The sequence below is a fragment of the Gobius niger genome (genome assembly GCF_951799975.1).
Source record: "Gobius niger genome assembly, chromosome: 1".
In the NCBI taxonomy this organism is placed as follows: domain Eukaryota; kingdom Metazoa; phylum Chordata; class Actinopteri; order Gobiiformes; family Gobiidae; genus Gobius; species Gobius niger.
In genome coordinates this window covers 19,756,007-19,776,266 of record NC_136852.1, presented here as the reverse complement: position 1 = coordinate 19,776,266, position 20,260 = coordinate 19,756,007, and the positions used below count along the sequence as shown (strand labels likewise).

The following is a 20,260-nucleotide window of genomic DNA, read 5'->3' as shown; positions in this document are numbered from 1 at the left end:
GCAACTTTTTTCACATCTGCATCCCGCACTAATATCCCGTTTGATTTGTGACTTTCTTGCAATTGCAGGCGATGGACAGGTCAACTTTGAGGAGTTCATGACGATCCTCGGACCCAAACTCCTGTCGTCAGAAACAAGAGAGGGCTTCCTGGGCAGCACAATAGACACCATCTTCTGGCAGGTATAGGCTTAAATCAATCATTATTCAAAGAAATGGTCCAAATAAACCATACTAATAAGTGGCATATGAAATGTTAGCCAGTATTGAGTCACTTTTGTTGTTTGTTCATCTCTTTACCAGATCACAGTACTAGAATATGGATTTTTAAGTGTATAAAAAAATACATGGTAATTAGTAGTTACATAGAAACAGGACTATTTTTAGGGTAATATTGTTAGGCATAATCCTCACCTGTACCCACAATAAAGACAGTAAATTAGCACTATTTTCTTTGATTATTACTGTGCTGACTCAATTAGTTTCTTGTGCTTGGAAGGAGTCATAACAGGAGTAATGGTAGTACTCTACATACATATAATCATTTGGTTGGGTGCTTCTATTATCCCTGCCATGCGGTGCAACAAAAGATCCGACAATCCCATTCTTTTCAGGCCAACCAGTTTTGAGTGATTTTACTACAGACTTTAGACACCAGCTCAAAGGGAGTGAGTTTAGGTGAGAAAGAGTTTTTGCCCCCTTATCCAAAAGCAACAAGGAAAACCTTCTGTCCAAATTAAAATGGAAGTCAACGTGCAAGGACGACATGCGGCCAATTTATAGCCCTGGACACATGAGCCAAAGTAGTCTTTCCACTAGAATAGCCAGACTGAAAGAAGGGCCAGAAAAAAAGCTGACAACAAAGACGGAGCCAAGGGATATTTTGAGCTCTGGAGTAAAACGGTCTGGATTTGATTGAGTGAAGGAGAGGGTGATGGATGAGGGAGGTGCTTGCTGTGGACAGAGCGAGAGGATAGAGACAGATAAGGCAGGTGCGAGGGAGAGCCAGGGCGGGACACTTGGCATTAACAGTAGCGCTTGCTGGCTCTCTTATAATCACCGTGTTACCCGCAGGACGTCTTTCTGGGGGCAAAATGACAGTGTTGTTGGGACAGCGGTGCTTGCTGATGGCGCACGGGGCTGCCAGTTGTCTCCTCCAGTGACTGTGTGTCGAGTCGTGTCTTGAATGCCATTACCTCTGAAATAAGGTGCTGTTGACTTGTCCCTGCAGCAAAACTCTTGGCCGACTGTGTCCTCAAATGTGTGCTTTGTCGATGCCAATTTATTAAATTAAATAATCAACATGCTTTTGTCATCTGACATCCAATCATGGTGTCCCGTGAGAAGATGACATTATGCCTCAGCAAACATGATTTACAAAATAAGCATGTAAGCTACATGTACTGGATATTTTTCTAGTAAAGGAATACCGTTTGTTTTGTCCTTATATTGAAACCGCATACAGTTACATAGGGTAAAAAAGACCTTTGTGAACTGAAAATTGGAAAATGTTCATATAAACTCATACAGGAAATGTGTAAGGAATTAGTTTGGACCACAGTTAACACTGAAAAATGTACACACTTCTTTTATCTTTTTGAAAACCAAAAGAATTTGCTATTAGGTTTAGTCCCGCTTTGGTACATTATTGTACAAAACATATTGCATATTTGAACAATCCAACGTTTACTAGCAGCAGAATCAGTTTTATAGTGTGATTTGCCAGGACAATTTCCTCCCTCGCTGCACAGATGAGGGTGCAGGAGATACAGTCGTTGTGTACGTTGTAGTTTACTTTGTTAATGGGCTGTGGTATATGACTCAGACGCAGAGACTCATTTAGTGCTCAGTCATCCTCCCCATAGGTCACATTCTCAACAGTTCAATTCACTAATTTCCTCGGTCGAGGCAGTGCAAGTTCTTTTGTTATTTCTGTGTTGTTTTATTGTTCTCAGGGAAGCAACTGTTGGATGACAATGGGAAAACATTTTTTTTTTACAGATATTTGCAAAAGCAAACCTGCTCCTCTCTGTACAAAACTGTGTCTTTCACAAATGCTCAGACTGAGACTGTATGAAACATGCCTAAGTAAGCTCTCAGTCGCGCAGGAGTTTTCCATTGGTTTCCCCTAGAAACATGCACTGTCCCGACTAAGTAACAAATAAATAAATAAAAGTAGAGAAGAATTGATAACGGATTTTTAAAATCCATTAAATCTAATGGGGCGACAGTGGCGCGGAGATTAGAGCAGGTCGTCTTGTGATCAGAGGTACACACTGCCGTTGTATCCTTGGGCAAGATACCCACCTTGCCTCCAGTGTCTGCGTGTGAATGGGTGACTGGTTCCTTGATGTAAAGCACTTTGAGTGCCTAAAAGCAGGTAGAAAGTCGCGATACAAATGTGACCATTTATTTATTTATTATACATTTTTCACAGTATAAAACATTTATTTGCATTTAGAATGAATTAAGACATTGCAGATCATTGCAACTAAAACATTTTGCAGTAACACCTTTATATTAAGGTGCACTCGCTAAGTATTAAGGTATTGATAAGCATTAGTCATGAATAGGCTATGAATAACATGCTTGTATAGATATTAGTAAGCTGCTTATTATACTATTATCTATTAACATGCTAATAATCCCATAATCCTAACCTTAACCAACCTTAAACAGATTACTAATGCTTATTAAAACCTTATTAATACTTAATGAGTACAACTCAATATAAAGCGACTGCTTGTAGAAGTCCAAACTACAGAGTAATCTTTATTATGGATCCCCATAAGTGCTTTCAACTTTAATATTTTATCAAAATATTCCAAAGAATTGCCTGTTTTTAGTGTATCCTAATTCCTGATCTGTCATATAAATGAAGGATAACTCTTCGGCTGCATTAGGGTCAAAGCAATGTTTTGTTTGTCAAGTAACTTAAATCACAAAATAAAGCAGCCTCCTTTGTTAATTGCAACTATTCAAATTGTGATTCCAAACTACAATTACTCTTACTAATCCTACTTGTTTTGAGCTCTGAAATCTGAAAACACTGTATACACCATGTTCAAACCTGCACATGCAAAATCTCTTCTTCAACATCGAACCATTAAGTATATCATCACCGCTTGATCCCGACTTAAGTGCTTAGCAGTGACATATTCATCACACATGACTCACAACCCCACCACAACGCCTTGTCAAATCCCTCAACTGCATTTTACACATTTCATTTCTCCACCTGACACCTCCAAGACTTTTTTCCCCCCCTTTCTTCTGCCCATTTTGATATTTACTGTTGCTCAGATTGTCAGCGTGAGCCTTCCTTCTCTCAGTTGGAGGTTGACTGCACTTGTGAATGGCTTATTGGACAGAGACCGGTGCTAAATGTGCGGCCCAGCTGGAGAGATGGCACCGCACTCACTTTCCTCCGCAGCCAGAGCTCTTCACAGCACTTACCTCCGTTCTTGATCGTGTCGTCTGGATACTTATGAATCCGTGGAGCGGACAACTGCAAACATTTGATGATACTTTGCCTAGTGTTAATGACGGCTAACAGAGCACGCTTCATAAATACATACGGGTTTGGTAAATGGTGCAAGAAATGTTCTGACCACTAATGACAATATTTTGTTTTTGTTTTTCTTACTTTATTGCTGTGGTAACGATTCTATTTCCTTGATGATGAAAATATAGTAGATTATGCTTGCATGTTTGTCTTGTGTATCAGACAACTATATGACATTTTAGTTGTCTGGAGTGTGTCTGTTTTTCAACTTTCAAACCTCATTAACTCTATACAAGTACTAGTGTCATTGCATACCACAAACAGAGCTCCCAAATAGACTACAGAGCACTGGAATCCATCTCAGTTCTTCAGCTTGATGTAACATTCAAAGGATTAGTCTTCCCTGATGTTATGGTTGTGTGACATTTCCTGCTGTTGCTCTGATGCATATTTTAGCAGAGGTTCATTGTGCGTTCCGTTCTGGGTCAACTCTCTGTCCGGTGCTCTGATCCATCCCAAACTCCACCGCGACCCATGGGGCTGTGGTGCTGCATAACAACCCGCCACCACCAACAGCAAATGAGACAGGAGGGGTGGATCGGAGGCACTCTGATAATCATTTGTTAGAAAAAGTCAGAAAAAGCCGTCTCCCCAGACTTAGGTTTATTTATTGGGAGTGTGAGCTTTACAGGGAGTGTTGAGAGCCTTGTCCACAAGAGATAATGTTTGCCTCTTTTAAGTGGGCTTTACTAAGTTGTAGCAATGCCTCACTCAGCACAACAAACTCAATTTACAAGATTAGACAAGGCTAAACTTTGGTGATCTCAGAGTGGAATAATCATCTGGATGTAAGGGCTGGTGGCTTTTGATCTTTATGCCAGGATTTCTATTGAAGTGGTGTTCATTAATTCCTGTCACAGTCTCCCGCTTTGATTAATATTGAATGTAAGATTCTGTATAATGTCAGGAATGGTGATGTCCTTATACATATCTATATGCAATGAGGTCTTATTCCGTGTCTTTCATGGCCTCTTATGCTCTTGTTTTTGCAGCTGGTCATTATTCTGTATTAGCAACTGCTCTTTATGGCTATTGACCGTGAACATTTTGTACAAATTAAAGCCTATATGAATAAAAATCAATGTTTTTTTCATCTACCACAAAGTTGTTTTCCAGGCCAAAGGTTTTGTCTTGCTATGTGATCTGTATTTATTACCATAGTCATTAAACTATGGCCATCTCGGACGCAAATCAAAGGAGAAAATCATTGAACTGTAATCGGGTTGCGGCTGTAATCAACTGCTACACATCAATACGCACCACTCGTCCTTTGAGCTGCAGCTCTCCCCAGCATTTTACGGACATTATCTGTTTTCTTTTTTACACACAATTTATGCCCATTGCGTCATGGGAGGTCTTGAAGATTGTGATTGACTTTGCATAAAGGAGAAATTCTTTGTTTTCTAGTGTCACTTAAACTCCAGCACTGAATTTGATGAGAATATCACATTTTGAAACTGTTTACTATGATAATTTTCTATTTTTATAAAAGCCTCTGTTTGTGCTTTAATGCGCTTCTCACTCCAAAGGGTTCTCTGCTGTGACAGATTTTTTTTTTGACAGAATTATTTCTCCATTTGTGATGAGATGATATCTGTTTGCTGTGTTTAAAGAGGGAACAGTTGTGTTGTGAACCAAGAGCTGGTGGTGTGAAGTGGAGATACAGTGCTAGTCAACACCATTCAATCCACACACAAGCTGATCAATGTAAATTTGAACACAACTACAACAAAATGAGTACAATATTCTCTTGAATGTTAATGTTTAGATCTACAGGCAACAAGTCAACTGCCATTTTCTAGCCATCTGCCGCTTTGTGACGATATAAAATCCACTCTGCCTCAATGCCAGCCCCCTGTCAACCAGCCTTGTGCGCTTGTGCCCCCTATAAACAGAGCTTCTGGTGGCACTGATAGCATTTCTCTCTCCTCTGCTGCGAACTTGGCTAGATTAGAGGTTGCTGCCACATGTTTGGGCTTCCAAGAGGGAGAGGCCTGGCGTTTTTGGTCTATGTAGCTCAGCAACAATGAACGGCTTAATCTGAGAATGCGGCCCCAGACATGTGCGCTGTGTGGGAGTGTTACATCGCTGCCAACGTAAGACCAAGGAGGAGAGGAGTCTTAAGCACCCTCGGGCCCCTCGATAAGTGCGTTCTCCTCTTTGCCTCTCTGTATGGTATCAAGCGCTGCTACATGATTCAAACAGGCTCTCTCCATGCTCTGACATTTCTGCAGCTGCTTTTTCACACCGAGACCCCTCCTCCTTATGTTCAGCGCGGCTGTAATTACAAGTGAGTCAGTCTGGCTACCTCACTCATGCATTTCATTACAGCTGCGAGCGTCGGAGAGGTGCGTTACAGCAAAAGGCTTTTCTTTAAAAACACAAGACTGACATTCTCTTCTGGCATTTTGTCACGCAAAATCAGCCTTTGTGTCAGAGAGATGCATCTTTCTTCTTTCTAAGAGAATAAACTGGACGTCGCGCTTCCTCTAGGCACTTTGGTTTCCCCCATCATACTCCTACCTCCTAACGTGGCTTGAGATCTGGAGATAGGTACTTGAATGCCGCAGTCACCCATTGATTCTGACAGGTGTCACCAGCAGCAAGGGAATGGGTCAAATGTACTGGCAGGGGCAATGAAGGGTACCTCGTGTTTTATTGCTTATACTAGAAGCTGGTTTCAGATGGGAATGAGCATGTTCTCAGAACAGCTGGCTTTAAATGAGTCCCTGAGTAAGTAAATTCAAGAGGTCCCTAGGTCTCTTATGAGCTGAGTAAGGAAGCGCATTTCACGCCATATACTGTAAGGGTAGTATATGAAGATTGTAGGGTGAGTTCGTATTTTGTGATTTGCAAGAAATATTTTAGTCCTTGACGTTCTCCTACTTCAGGAACTTATCACTGATACACATGGCATACACCTGATTTGGATGGATCAATAGTCACAAATCTGTCCAGCTCCAGTTGAAAAACAAAGTTTCTCTTCACTGTTGAGTTCAAAGCAGTTTGGGACTTGGCTTGCTTTCTCCAGGTTGGACTTCAAAGCACCACCATGATCTCGAGGCACACAGGCGTAGAATGAGAAACAGCAGTTCAAACGATCTGGGCTTCATTACTCATCATTATATTCCTGCTACTAAGAGTTTTTATGGTGATTTATCTTCATACTTAGGCCCCGTTGCAGATCAAAATGATGCCAGCGACATTGTTCACAAGAAAAAAGCGGCAGGTTTTTGGTCTTCGGTTAGCCTAGATAACTGAAGATGGCCAAGGTTGTGTCAGGAAGGATATTCATCATGTGGCCAAATCAATATGAATGGCCATGCACAAGAAAACACATACTTATATAACCAGAGGGCAAAAACTGAGGTGAGGATTATTGTGCTACGCTCAAAAACACCCTGAAATTCCTGGCTTTGTGAACCAGGTCTTTGGGATCTGATTAAAAGACTGTCCCTTTTGACGGCAGTCTGATAACTTATTATTTGATTGCTGAGAAGTTCATGTTTTGATTAAAATTATCCAAAATTGAAGCAGAACAGATTTTCTTTCCCCTTTGAAATGAAAAATAAATATCTGTGCCAAAGTATTCAGGCTACAACAATGCCATCTCTTTGTAAATTGCATGAAAAGGAACCTGCTTGAAAATGGTCACGTAGAATAGGTGAATTGTCAGTTGTTGTTGTTGTTTTAAATCATGTAATTAGATTCTCTCAAGTCACATTTCAGAGTTTGGCGATAGAAGAAAACAGGGGCGTTGCCAGGATTTTTTTACAGGGAGGGCCAATGGGGTCCAGTTACTGGGGTGGAGCTCCAAAAAGATGATTTTAAAAAATGGATCTGTCGTCCTCAGTGACCGACCAAAAAGGATTGGAAAAAATGCTGAAACATAAAAAATTTAATAATGGGACACAAAAGCATTGACCACTCTCTTACACATCACATAAAGTGAATCCTTTGCAAGTAAGATTTCAGATAAATAAAAATATAAAATGTATGGTTGCTATAACACCCGTAGTGTCGCGTCACTAACCTTTTGGACTCAATTAAATCAATGAATATTGTATAAGTTTTAAGTCGAAAAGTTTAACTCACGATGGATTTACACCTCCCTTTTCTTTCTGGACTTCTCTGGACTTCTCTGCTCCGCGGCAGCACTTTGGACCGGCGTATGGATCGGGCGGTGCTGTTAACGGGCTTCCTGCAGCCCTCACAGTGAAAAGCAGACACCTGGCTGATTAATCATCCTTACAGTAATTGACTATTGATAACTGGCTCTGTGGTTTTAGGCCATTTTCACTCTTGATTTCCTCATTCTTTAAACCAACCGGTGACTGTGAAGTTCAATTATAATGTGCTGTTTAGTCATCATAGCTGTAAGAAAGCTCTGTTTTCTGGCACTGTTTACAACCTTATTTTAAAGCAATGTTTGGTTTTCAACTTTTGTACTTTTACCCAGGAAAAATTATGAGCTGAAATTAATCAGGCTTTATTTTTTCAATGCCGCCAACCACCTGGAAAATGGCTGATTATCTGATCTCGAAAGTGCAGTCCCAGAATGGATTGTGAAGGGACGCTGTAAGGTTTAAGAGTGGGTGACTACAGATGGTTTGAGGATCTGAAACCGAGTGAATGAAAAACGGTCCCCTTTGATGAGCATGTCTCAATATGCACTTTACAAATGAATTCCCTCACCTATGCTTTCACATCAGCGATTTGTCAGCGTGTGAGTGCTGTCGATTTTTGCTCACCAGCTTGACCATTTGATGCTTTCCCATGTGGTCAGTGCAGCTGCCCTTTTACCTATGCGAGTGTTCTGGGACATGACCTCTATTTGATTTTATTTGTCTGCCTGGTGATGGCTCTTGTGGCACACATTAAGTTTGGTGTTTTTCTCAATAAATCTTCCTGGTTTGACAGTTCGGTAGTTATGGTGGTAATGCTGATATAAATTCACAGTGAAGGGCCCGAGCTCTGCAGTCTGGGGTGACTGGAAGTGGAGGTGATAAAAGGTTCACTGTTGGCATTCTCCATGAAAGACACTTTTTAGCAATATATTGTTTTGTGCAACGATCAAGTATTATGTTTGGCAGCTTGAACCAGACAGTCCATTGTACTCTCTGTAAGAAATGTAAGAAATGAATGGATAGTTTCCCTATAATAACCCAAACCTTTGTATTTATCTGCCTCATGACCAAAATGAAACATGTTTACAATAGTGTATATTCAATTTGTTTACCTCATGTCTAACATAAACTTGGTATATCCTTTATTATTTAATCAAATCAGCTACATATTTTAAAGAAAGTTTAACCTCTTAAATCCCACCTACAAAACTCATCTACACGGATCTTTTTCCTTGCGTTGTTGCCGTGTTGCTTCATCCTTTTTTGTCACATCTTCATCACATTTCTGTTACTCATTTGTTGCATATTCGTTGCTTTTTTGTCACTTTTCTGCTGCTCTTTTGTGCCGTTTTTGTCACTGTTTCATCGCTTTTTTTGTCACTTCTCTGTTGCGTTTTTGTCACTTTTCTGTTATTCTTTTGTTGCATTTTTGTCACTTTGTCGTCACGTTTTTGTCACACTTTTCTTGCGTTTTCATCCTCGTTTTCGTCTCAATTTTGTTGCTATTTTGACTTATTTTTTTCAATAAGCTTTTAAATTTGGGTAAAGCCAAACTGGAGAGAACGTGTTCGATTCAGATGGGGGTCAAGAGGTTAAGTGTGTGATCCAGGTTTTTATTATTTTATTTTCCCTCATTAAAGTGATAGTCTGTAAGTTTGCAAAGCGAGGAAAGATGGAGTGAAATTTGAAAGTAAACGATCAAATTCTTTTACCAGAAAGCCCTTCTTTATTTGTAAAATGAGGAGAAAAGGAACAGAATTTTCAAAAGTAAACTATCAAGCTCCTCCCCACCTCTCCTGATTGGACCTGACCGGCTGGTTCACAGGAAAAAGCTCGTCTCATTGGTCAACGCGGGAGGATTCTAGACTCTGATTAGTTACTGAGATCCGGGAAGGAGGGACTTTACAAAAAAATAGCATATATAAAAGCAAGACCAGGTGATCCATTTTGCACATTTTATAAAATTTGTAATACATTTAGACTTCCAGACGATCACTTTAATTAACACTTCTATAACAGTGTATAATATTATGAAATTCACATGTTACATAATTTTTTTAGACTAATGCAGTGAACAGAATTTCTGAAGTTAAATTCCAAGCTCATTCATTCTGTGGACGTTAATTGCAGGCGTTTGCGCGCAGACGTGGATTAGCTGGAGCATCTCATTATACGCTGAGTGTTATGGAGATCTGTGCTTGGCAGCTCCTCGGCGCCTCATGTGTGAGCTGCTGCGAGCAGAGACCAGACGTCTGATGAAATATGAATGGGAAAATGCTCGAGGAGGTTCAGGGAGCATTCATACTCCTCTATTTATTCCTTTGTTCATATATTGAGGCCTGATGTGGCAAAATGCAAATTCTTATCTTTATTGTTAAAACATCTTGGCTTGAACGAGTTGAATGTTTGACTTTTTTTTTTTTTAAATATCTAATTCATGAACCATATATATTAAAAAGAGAAAGTAGAATTCAAAAATCATCAAACATCACCCAATATGAGAGAACAAAATATCTTGATTTATAATTATGTATTTCACGTCATCCGGCCCTAATCTGCAGGCACTGTGTCCAAACATTCAATGGATTCATTTGGTTTTTGAGGCTTATGCCAGCTTTCTACCATGCTTAAATATTAGTTAACTTATTAGATAGCTAAGCAAACTGTTTGTAAAAAGTACTGTAGAAAATAGTAGAAACAGTTATTTTCTACCAACCAAAAGAAAACATGCAAACTCCATAGTAATATAGAAACAATTTAAATTTAAAAGGTAAAAGTGTTCCAGTATGACTGTACTTTAGTAATACTTGTGATACTTGAAAGGATTTGTGTTGAGATACATAGTACATTATTGGATAATAAAGGGGTTAATTGTGATTAAGGCGTGCAACAGTATGTGTCGCTCCAAGGCTGAGTGAAGCGTTCAGAAAGCACTTATAGTTAATGATGCAGTTAATAGACCTGCAGTCTGGACTTAATGGAACCAGCATTGTCTATTGAACGTGGTGACAGAGCAGAAAACATGGAGAACTCACGGGCTTAATCCTTTCAGTCATCAATGTGTTAACTACATGAATAAATCTGACCCAAACTGTCAACTCAATATTATAATGTGGCTACATTCAATCACTAGTTTGGTAATGTTGTTATAACGGTCAGAGATTTAATTTGACCTTTTGAATATGTTTGATCTGAGTTTGATACTGATTTAAAGAGTCCCACTGTGAAGGCTGCTGTGTGGAACATGTGAACTGATATAAATAATTAATATTTGGGCTTCTCGATGACTCCAATCTGTCGATAGCGCTCTATCATCCAGACATACAGTATTAAAATATCTGCAGTGACTTACACTGAAACCTTTTTATTATTAAGCTTATTCAAATTAAATTGACTTTATTGGCCCCACTAGATCAGAACTACCTTGTGACAAAGAAGAGCAGGACCATGTTGTCAGAAACATAATTTCCCGCACTGTCACTCATTAACAGATCTAGTTCAGAATCATGCATTGATCATAGAGACTGAAGTCATCTCTCAACAGACCTCACTCTGAAGCTGTACCTCCATTTGTATGATTCACTGCAGATGCAGAGACATTCCTCCATACTTTCTACTAAAGGTCAATGGGAGCCTGAATAGCAGGTCTGCCCTGGGCTCTGGTGGAGGCATGACATTAACAAATCGTGCACTCTTATGTGTTAAGTGCGTGCCACTGCTGTAAATAAAATGCTAGGGCTGTCTCTATTTTTCCTCGTACCTGTAGTTCACTGCTCGCCATCACAGGAGTTCTACATCCTAAAAGCCTTGATACATTAGTCTTTGCTATTGAATATATCTGCACCTATTCAACTTCTTTGTTTGTCTGAAGAATTGTATTTGTTGCGGGATCATTAATTTTCTGCTCCTTTAGATTTGTGAGCGGGGCCCTAAAGATGAAAACTTGAACCATAACCTTTCATCAGCGCTGTAATGAGAGTATAGTGGACTTATTACCATGTGGGACGTGATCTGCGTTCATTAGCCCCCTCCATACATAACAAATGATGCTGAGCCCAGTGTGATTTATGCTTCAGTCCGTACATGCGTCCAGCGGCCTGCCAACGACTTCTCACTCTCCACATCAGTCACAAAATCATCAGTTATCAATACAGTTTGATCCAAAAAGTTATTGGGGCTGGCAAACGTATGTCTTGGACATTATGTGCTATGCTCTATGTTTGATTGCTAAAGAAGAGTGCTATAATTTACTGTTTGTGCACAACTGTTATGTTGATCAACATAACAGAATGGCAGGATAACAGATTATCTCTTTCTTACGTTCCCTTGGTGTTTGTGTGAGAGTGTGTTGGGTTAAAATTTGTCAAAGCATAAGAATTTGATATAGACTGCTGCACGGCAGTGGTTTTGGCTGCAGGCTGCAGTGCTGATGTCGGACAGTTAGACAGGCTCAGCGTTGTGAAATTGCCTCCCAGCTTTGACAATTTGCTGAATGTCTCGCTTTGCTCTTTTCCCCCCTCCACACTGAACTGCCCTGTTTAATTACGCCTGTGGGCAAAAAGAAGAAAAGAAAATTAATTTGACCAGTTTGAATATCTTATTAATATGACATAGAGCTTGGAGAAGTGGTTCCCAAACTAAAGCCCCCCCTTGCTCATGCTGGAGACAGGCCGGGCCTCACCGAGTCCTAAACCACAGCACTTTATGGGTCAGCATTGGTCTATATCAAAAGGGCCATAGGAAGTCATTTGGGTCAACTAACCAAGTCATCAGTATGATACAATTCAATAGGCAACAATGATCTGCAAGGAAGTTGCTAAAATTGAGAGTAAGCAGGTGGGTTTTCCAAGTGCTGTGGTTGTTGTCTACACCTTATATCAAAGCTCTTTGTGGCCTAAAGCTTCCTGTACGTTGAACAGTGAGCACTAAATCACTCCCACAGCCCATAACTCTGGTGCATTTAATTTAATCAACAATGCAACTTTATGCAGCGCCTTAATTAAAGTGAATGCTTTTGTATGGGAACAGGTGGTGGGATGTAAACATGCAAACTGATTTATGATGCTTGTGTTTTTCAACAGTGACCACATTTAGTTGCACTTTACTTGTACTGTTTCATGGATGCAGTGCAACAAACTGGAACGAAAAAGACTGGGGGCTGCTTTTGTACTAGTGATTATGACCTTGATGAAAAAGCCAGACGTAATTTTTTTCTTACAATACCCAATGTCTTTGTTTTGTTCCTCTCTTTATAGCTTTGATTTACTGGCGTCGTCTTTGCACCTGTTGTAGCCGTTAATGCCACTTAAGAGTAGAATATAAACACTGTTCATCTGTTCAGCTGCCTTCCATTGCATCATTTTGAGATAACGAAAGACATTGTGGTTTTGTTACTGGCCCCAAGGGTAACGTTTCTCTAGCAGAAAAACAACAGATAAAAAGTTTAGCAACAGCAATTACTCATCCACAGAATCTGATGCTCAATTGTAAACAGGGAATTTGCTCAGTGCGATGAGGGTCAATACTCCCTCCAACTCTGCCCCCAAACTTTTCATTTTCATTTTCATTATGGAAATGTATTTATTTTATTTTGCTTGGCACTCATAAAGCATTTCATTTGGCCAATAGCGGTTTTGCACTTTGATTCTAAACAGAACTGTCCAAGTTTTAGTTTTAAAACAAACAATTACAAATTTCAAAGTTCAGACTCATTTGGCCTCTGTCCGCCATGCTGTTCCAATGCTGTGACGTCACCTGCATACCCTCTAATGCAATAGTCTCTCCCCTACCTCCACCAAACACATAGCGAAGTACGGATATTCATACCACAGCACCAACATTTGCAAGGCGGTGCCAAGGACACAAGGAGGTTAGAACCATCTGCCTCCTAATTCATTTGTGATTTAGGGGCCCTAAATCCCGGGAAGGTGTGCACTGCAGGTATAAGCTTATCAACTCATTCCCGGAGAAACATATTTTTTGCATTACAACAATTAGGAATGGGTTTGGACCACAAGAAACCATTTTAAATGAACAAGCTCCACCAAGCTTTTGTAAAAGGTAACGCTGGGGTGCAGGTCCTTTAATTTCAGAATTGCAAAGACACTAAACAAATAAATTGTGTGTGTTCCCAGTTCGACATGCAGCAGATCACGCTGGAGGAGCTCAAACACATCCTGTTCTACGCCTTTCGTGATCATCTGACCATGAAGGACATCGAGAACATCATCATCAATGAGGAAGAGTCCCTCAAGGAGAACGCTGGCAACTGCCAGACAGAGTTTGAGGGAGGTGAGTCTCCACTTCTATAGCCCCCATTGTGAGTGAGACAGACGCTAATGCGTCATGTCGGGGCTGTGCGACAGTGCACCTGCTGATTTATTGATTTGGTAGGGCTGGTCGGGACGGCCGTCAGTTGGGCACCTGTTCAGAAGCACATCACATATGCATGGCTTCACTGCGCAAAACTGGTCATCCAACATTTATGTCAAACCACAGTGGTCGGCTCCTGTGTCTGGGATTAAAAATAGTCCCTACTACTCACTACTTAATATTTTGGATATTACGAAGAGTCTTATTGAAAATGAAGGGACTTATATAAAGAAATAAAACAAAAATAGGTGAAACACAGGCAGTGTGCATCTTGTGCCGCACAGTCAGACCATAGGGACACCACAGTTACACCGGCCTGTGGATGTAGAATGTAAATTATTTTTGCTGTAAACCAGGAGCACTAACTTGTCAGCTCTCCCACTATGCACTTGTGGATATATCTTGCCAAATCAGCACTTTCTTACCACATTTTATACAGAGTATGGCACATAATCAGATGGACTAGTCCCAGGAGTTAGCAGCAAATTCAATTCAATGCGTACAACAGTGGGCCCCATTCCACTTCTTATGAGCTAGAATTGGAAAGGTTTTGGTCATACTTAAAAAACAAAATAATAATCTTTTATTTTAGGACATCAATCTCAAAGGGGCATGCACCTTTTCAATGGTTTGAGTTGTGAGCATCTGTGACACTTTCCTCCCCACAGTTTAGTACATGGACCGTGCAGTGTGATGGATGTGAGCGCACAGCTGTCCGGTTTGGAGCAGCTGCTGTATGCACTAGTGCTCCACCCCGGAGGGACCGTTGACAAACTTTTACGGCACAGATTTTCAACCACTTCAATTTCCTCTGTATTTCTGCTGCTGAGCCAAAGATTTTTAGAAAACAATTCAACCAGGAGAGACACAATAGCACAACTGAGTGAGGTGACAATGAATAAATTACAGCATGGATGAACTTCCCGACAGGTGGGACTTCAGCTGTGCAACGAGGGGAGATGTTCAGATTCTCTTCCTCCACTGTGTCCATTTAGGACAACCTCAAATAGTTGTTTTTGTGTTTTCCAGTGGCTACATATTAAAATTACATGAATACTTTTACCTGTCACCTTAGGTAAAAGTATTAAGGACCTGTCACCTTAACTCGATTTTGAGTGTCACATAAAGCTATAAAAATCAATAAACACTATACGCTAAGTGTTACTTTTATTGCCACTGTAATCTGCGGTCTGAACATATAGCACTGGACCCTAGCTGTCTATAGGGTGTATGACCACGGAAAACATGAGTTCCCAATCCTGATATTAACAACGTGATAAAACGACCCGGCAGACTTTACGGCCGCGGCACAAAGTGTGAAGCTGCACCTCAGCAGTGCTCAGTCAGTATAATCAATGTTTAGTGTCACTGTGCCATTCATACCCAACTATCCATCCTCTGCTCCGGCTCTCTGATGGATGAGTGGGCAACAGAGGCCCCTGATTTCCCCCTCGGCCTCACTCCGCCTCCTTCCACGATCAATGCAGACCACTATAAACAGTAACCACAGCAGGGTAGAGCATCTGGAAACATGATGTATGGACATGACAGCTGCCATATACTGAGAATGGATTAAAAGCTGTTTCGTTTCACGGCTACAGTTGTTCCCAGTTGTAACTTGTCTGAGTTATAGCGTCTCCCAATTACACTTTATATAGTGCTTCACCACACTGTTAAAAATAGCTGTGGTAAATGACAATTGTTATACGGAAAGCAAATGGTATAAACTAGTTTCATATAGGTATGTTTCTGAAGGTAAATTATCTCAATTTCCAGCAATAATTGATCTTATAGTATGAAGCAGACACATATAAACTATTCTAACCTTACAAAAGACCAAAATATGTTCTGATCCACCTTACCAGGGCACTAAATGCAACAAGTTTTACACCTTGACATTTTGTCCATTAAGAAGTTAGTGCTGTCGCAGACAGCAGATGGCCAGTTGGAGACACACAGGATGCTGCTGCAGGACTGGAGTGTAAAATTGAGAGAGAGACATTAGTTGTGAGGGGAGCCACTGAACCTTGTGTAACCTCATAAAACGCCCCCCTCCACCCAGATCAGCCCCTGAGAGGGGGACCACTGCAGACATTAGGCAGGTAATGAGGTGTGGCCCACTTTCTACACCACTCCATGAACACTTTTATACTGTAGTTGTTTTATAAGACATTACATTGTTTTTGTTATCAATGTAACATGTCCCTCCAATGCAGTTATTTATTTATTTATTTTTTAGTTTTTTTCTTACATTTTTTTCTTGTTCTCTGTCTCCATTGTTCTTCTAGGCTCCCAAATTAAAGCAGTACTAAGTAACTCATGCCCCTAGAGGCCATAAGCACCACTGCAGGTGTCGTAGAATTTTGCGTTTTTTCTCATTAATTGTCCGTGAGAGTAAAGGAAGGGAGGGATATTGTACATCCAATTACACAATGAGATACATTTTTGACTCAAACTGGCTGTAAATAGCCTACTGTTTAAGATGCCCTAGCCCGCTGTTTGCTCTGCCTGTTAGCCTGTTAGCTTCTTCTTCATGATTCTATTAGTGTGTATTGGGGCCTCCGACCCGTAGGCAGCGAAGTTAGAATTGTGGTTTTCTGGCCAGAGACACCAGGTGGGAGATGAAAGACCCACAATCACCCCATTAACACTTGTATTGCCTCAGAGGGACTACAGAAAGATTTATTAAGGTAAACAAGTTACTTAGTACTGCTTTAAAATCACTGGGTGTAATGATTCACTAAATACAATTTGCTCTGGCTTATTCAACAGATACCCTTCCTTCCTAGTCACAACATTTTCAATATTAACTTTATTCATGCGCTCTGTTTATCACTGAAAAGCAGGATAATAATTTTCAACCCCAAGCTTGCGATTTACTGACAGCCATGTCACAGGATTGGCATTCCTGTGCTACCTTTTTTTATTAAGCTTCTGACTTGCTGGAGCAGCCAGGAAGTTTTCTGATGACTTCAGCAGTTTCAACTTGAGAATAGATTTGGTGCGAGGCTGCGCTCTGTGCAATAGGTCACTGAGGAAGTTCTAGTAATTACATCCAACTGGTCACAAGTCAGCTATTCCAAATAGTTATAATATTCATATGGACTTTCACTATAATACACAATGTTTACAGTCATTGTTCCAATGTTCTTATTTGATTTGATATTAAAGCCTTTGACAGGTGAAGTCAAAAGCATTATAATCAAGTCATGGATTTGTTGAAATGCTACAACTAGCAACATTTTAGGGTGATTTAGGAACTGAATCGACAAATATTGATGAATCTTATTTCCTTTCAGTTCACCCGTCCAAAAAGAACCGTCAGACGTGCGTGAGGAAGAGCCTGATCTGCGCCTTCGCCATGGCCTTCATCATCAGCGTCATGCTCATCGCGGCCAACCAGATGCTGAGGAACGGCATGGAGTGACGCGGGCGGCAGTGACCGCGCCCCGCTGCTACATGCTCCCGTCACAGCTCCGGACTTTACCTGTTACCCCCCAGTCTCCACTGAAAACTGTAAAGCCAGCGCGAGGAGTCGGACTACACCTTCACCTCCTCCTCCATTCCTCTCGACAGGGACACCAAAGGGCTGACATTCACATCACTGTTACTGTCGATGCAATAATTTAGACCCGTTGTCCGTGCAGGGGCTCCCAGCAGGTTTCACCATCGCCTCGCTGCAGCCTGGAGGGACACAGCTGCCACCTTCTCATTACTGCGGCTGGATGTGAGGAGGACGGCAACGACGACACACCAGACCACCAAAAAATCAGCAACTTTCTCTCTTGAACTTGGGAAACCGCTGAGGTGCTGCAGTCAGCTCATGTGCCCTGCAACCGGAGATGAAAGTAAGTAGCTTAAAGCCCGTGGATGGTTCTAGTACAAAGGAAGTTTGAAAGGAAGTTGACAGATTTCTATACGCAGTGCAAAACCAAAATACAAAGTCACTAAAGGAAAGCTCCACACCTCAGAGTGTACAATCAGGAAAACGAATCTTGCTTCTCACATCAGCACCTGCTCATTACAAGGAATGAGAATGCTATTACAACTTAGATTAGGCAAGATGTGAGGGAAATTGCAAATTCATCATTGTTTTGTGGGGTTATGTTTTGTAGATGTGGTATTGCATGTTGAACAATCAAAAAGGTCCTGGGTTAAATTTTCATTTTTTCCAGACAGTGGGGGGTCTTTCTATGTGGAGTTTGCATATTGTCCGTATGTCTGCAAAAACAGGGTCCCCTATGGAAAAAGAGATTCTGATTAACCTCTGAACCCCCCGCCTTAACCGAGTCCATTTTCCCCAGTTCAGCTTTACCCAAATCTAAAAAAACTAACACACAAAAAAACCATTTAAAATTATGTTTTTCCTTTCTTTTTTCTCACGTTTTTGTCACTTTTTTGCATTTTCATCTCATAGAATAGAATTTTATTGTCTACCGAGGTAGAAATTCATCTTTGGCTCACCAACACACAGAAAAACAAGACTATGGACAATACAAACATGTCCAATAGGGAAAAAATAAAACAAAAACACATATATAAGAACAGTTCATTTCTGTGGCTGCTTCATTTAGAATTCCCACAGCACGGGGGACAAAAGATTTCTTAAACACAGCCTTTTTTAGCCAGTGGGACTCATATTTGTTGTTCTAGATTTTTGAAGGAGCTTTTAGATTTAGGTAAAGCCAAACTGGTGAAAATGAGCTCAGTTCAGATGGAGGTTAAGAGGTTAAATAAATACATACAATTGTTACTGTAGAATTTTATCCAAGGAATTTAAATGACTCAGTTGACGTTGAAAGCAAAATAACAACATAATAATTTGGAGCAGGAGTTCCTTAGAGAAGATTTAGACCCCATGAGTGGTTTTATGGTGTAATATTGGCTTCATTTTATTGGTGCATATGCAAAGCATGAACGGCATGCACCACAGACAATGAGTGTCAGAGAATATAAAAGACACATTGTATTACGCCATTAGAGGCACTGGAGCTTCCTGTGTGGTACTTAAAGTGTCTGAAATGACTGTATGTTTAATCCCTTTACAGTGTGTCAAGGGCTGTCACACCTCAGACTGGTTACAATGAGCCTCTGGACTCCTGCACTTAGTCCTGTCTGATCCATCATGTAAATCCACCACTTCTATCCACACTAATATGCTCCATAGTAAATGCATGTGTCAGTGTCCTGTAGCTGTATCCTTAAAACGTTCAGTATGGTTGTGTTTTGTCTGCTTGTTGGTGCACTCTGCTCACTGGGTCAATGCCCAAATCTGAAAGCCATACAAAGCAGAGGCGTCTTTGTGTTTACAAACAAGTGTTATATTTCGGATAAGCATATTGTATCAGTTTAGCATGTTTAATCAGCTCTTTGGACAAATTGGAATCGGAAATACATCCTCTGGAGATCAAGCTAATAATATTCTAGTCAGAAAAAAATATATATCATTTCAGTTCAGTAAATGTTTGCAAATTACAAATATGAATGTTGAATATAAACAGAAACAATGACATTTTCCAATTTATTGCTCACTAAATTACTCTAATAAGATAAAACAAATTTTTAAAAGCCATTACTTGTACTTTTGTGGTTCCTAAATTGTTGCCGCTGCTAAACTGTGTTGAGGTTTACTCTAGAATCATGGTTTTGTGTTGTTGTGCAAGACTGCCCTCTAGGGGTGGTCTGCTCTTTCTTGTTTTGCCTCGATCAGTGGTTCTCAAATTTTCCCAACTCAGAAATAACTGGGTCTAAAAGGTTTTGATTGATTGGTTAGATTCATAGAATTTCGACACCATATGAGCTTGATTGAAATGAAATATAGTCTAAAGTGCAGATGGCCCTGCATGCACCTGAAGTACACACACTAAAATATGAGAGCCACTGATCTAGAAACATGGGTTGAACATTTTGTTTTGTTATATGTCTACATGTCTGTATGGTCTACACATAGATATAATATATAAACCTTTATTAAAATCTATGGGTCAACCACAGCGACGTATATGTGCAGGTGGAGTGCCACTTGCACGTTCACATAATTAATCTTCGGACTCAAACTCTTCTGGCAGAAGAAATCTTTTAAACCTGTGAATGGTTTTCAGTCACAAATGAAATTATCACTGGATTTTGCAGTTCATATTTTTTACACTTTATTCACAATGAAAGACTTAGCTCTACACTGCTGTGATGTAGTTTAGT

General features: G+C 40.4%; 1 protein-coding gene across 2 annotated transcripts in view; it reads left to right on the top strand.

The window, feature by feature from the left end:
• Positions 1-18,307, top strand: part of caln1 (calneuron 1) — a 39,825-nt gene extending 21,518 nt beyond the window's left edge. Inside the window, exons 4-6 of one of the 2 annotated variants that reach the window (XM_079582868.1) lie at positions 69-181; positions 13,825-13,981; positions 17,362-18,307. In XM_079582868.1, coding sequence (XP_079438994.1) covers positions 69-181; positions 13,825-13,981; positions 17,362-17,489 — 398 coding nt within the window. In that variant the 3' untranslated portion in view covers positions 17,490-18,307. The remainder of the gene's footprint in view (positions 1-68; positions 182-13,824; positions 13,982-17,361) is intronic. The other variant, XM_079582867.1, reaches the window with a different exon arrangement.
• Positions 18,308-20,260: the final 1,953 nt, after the last annotated feature.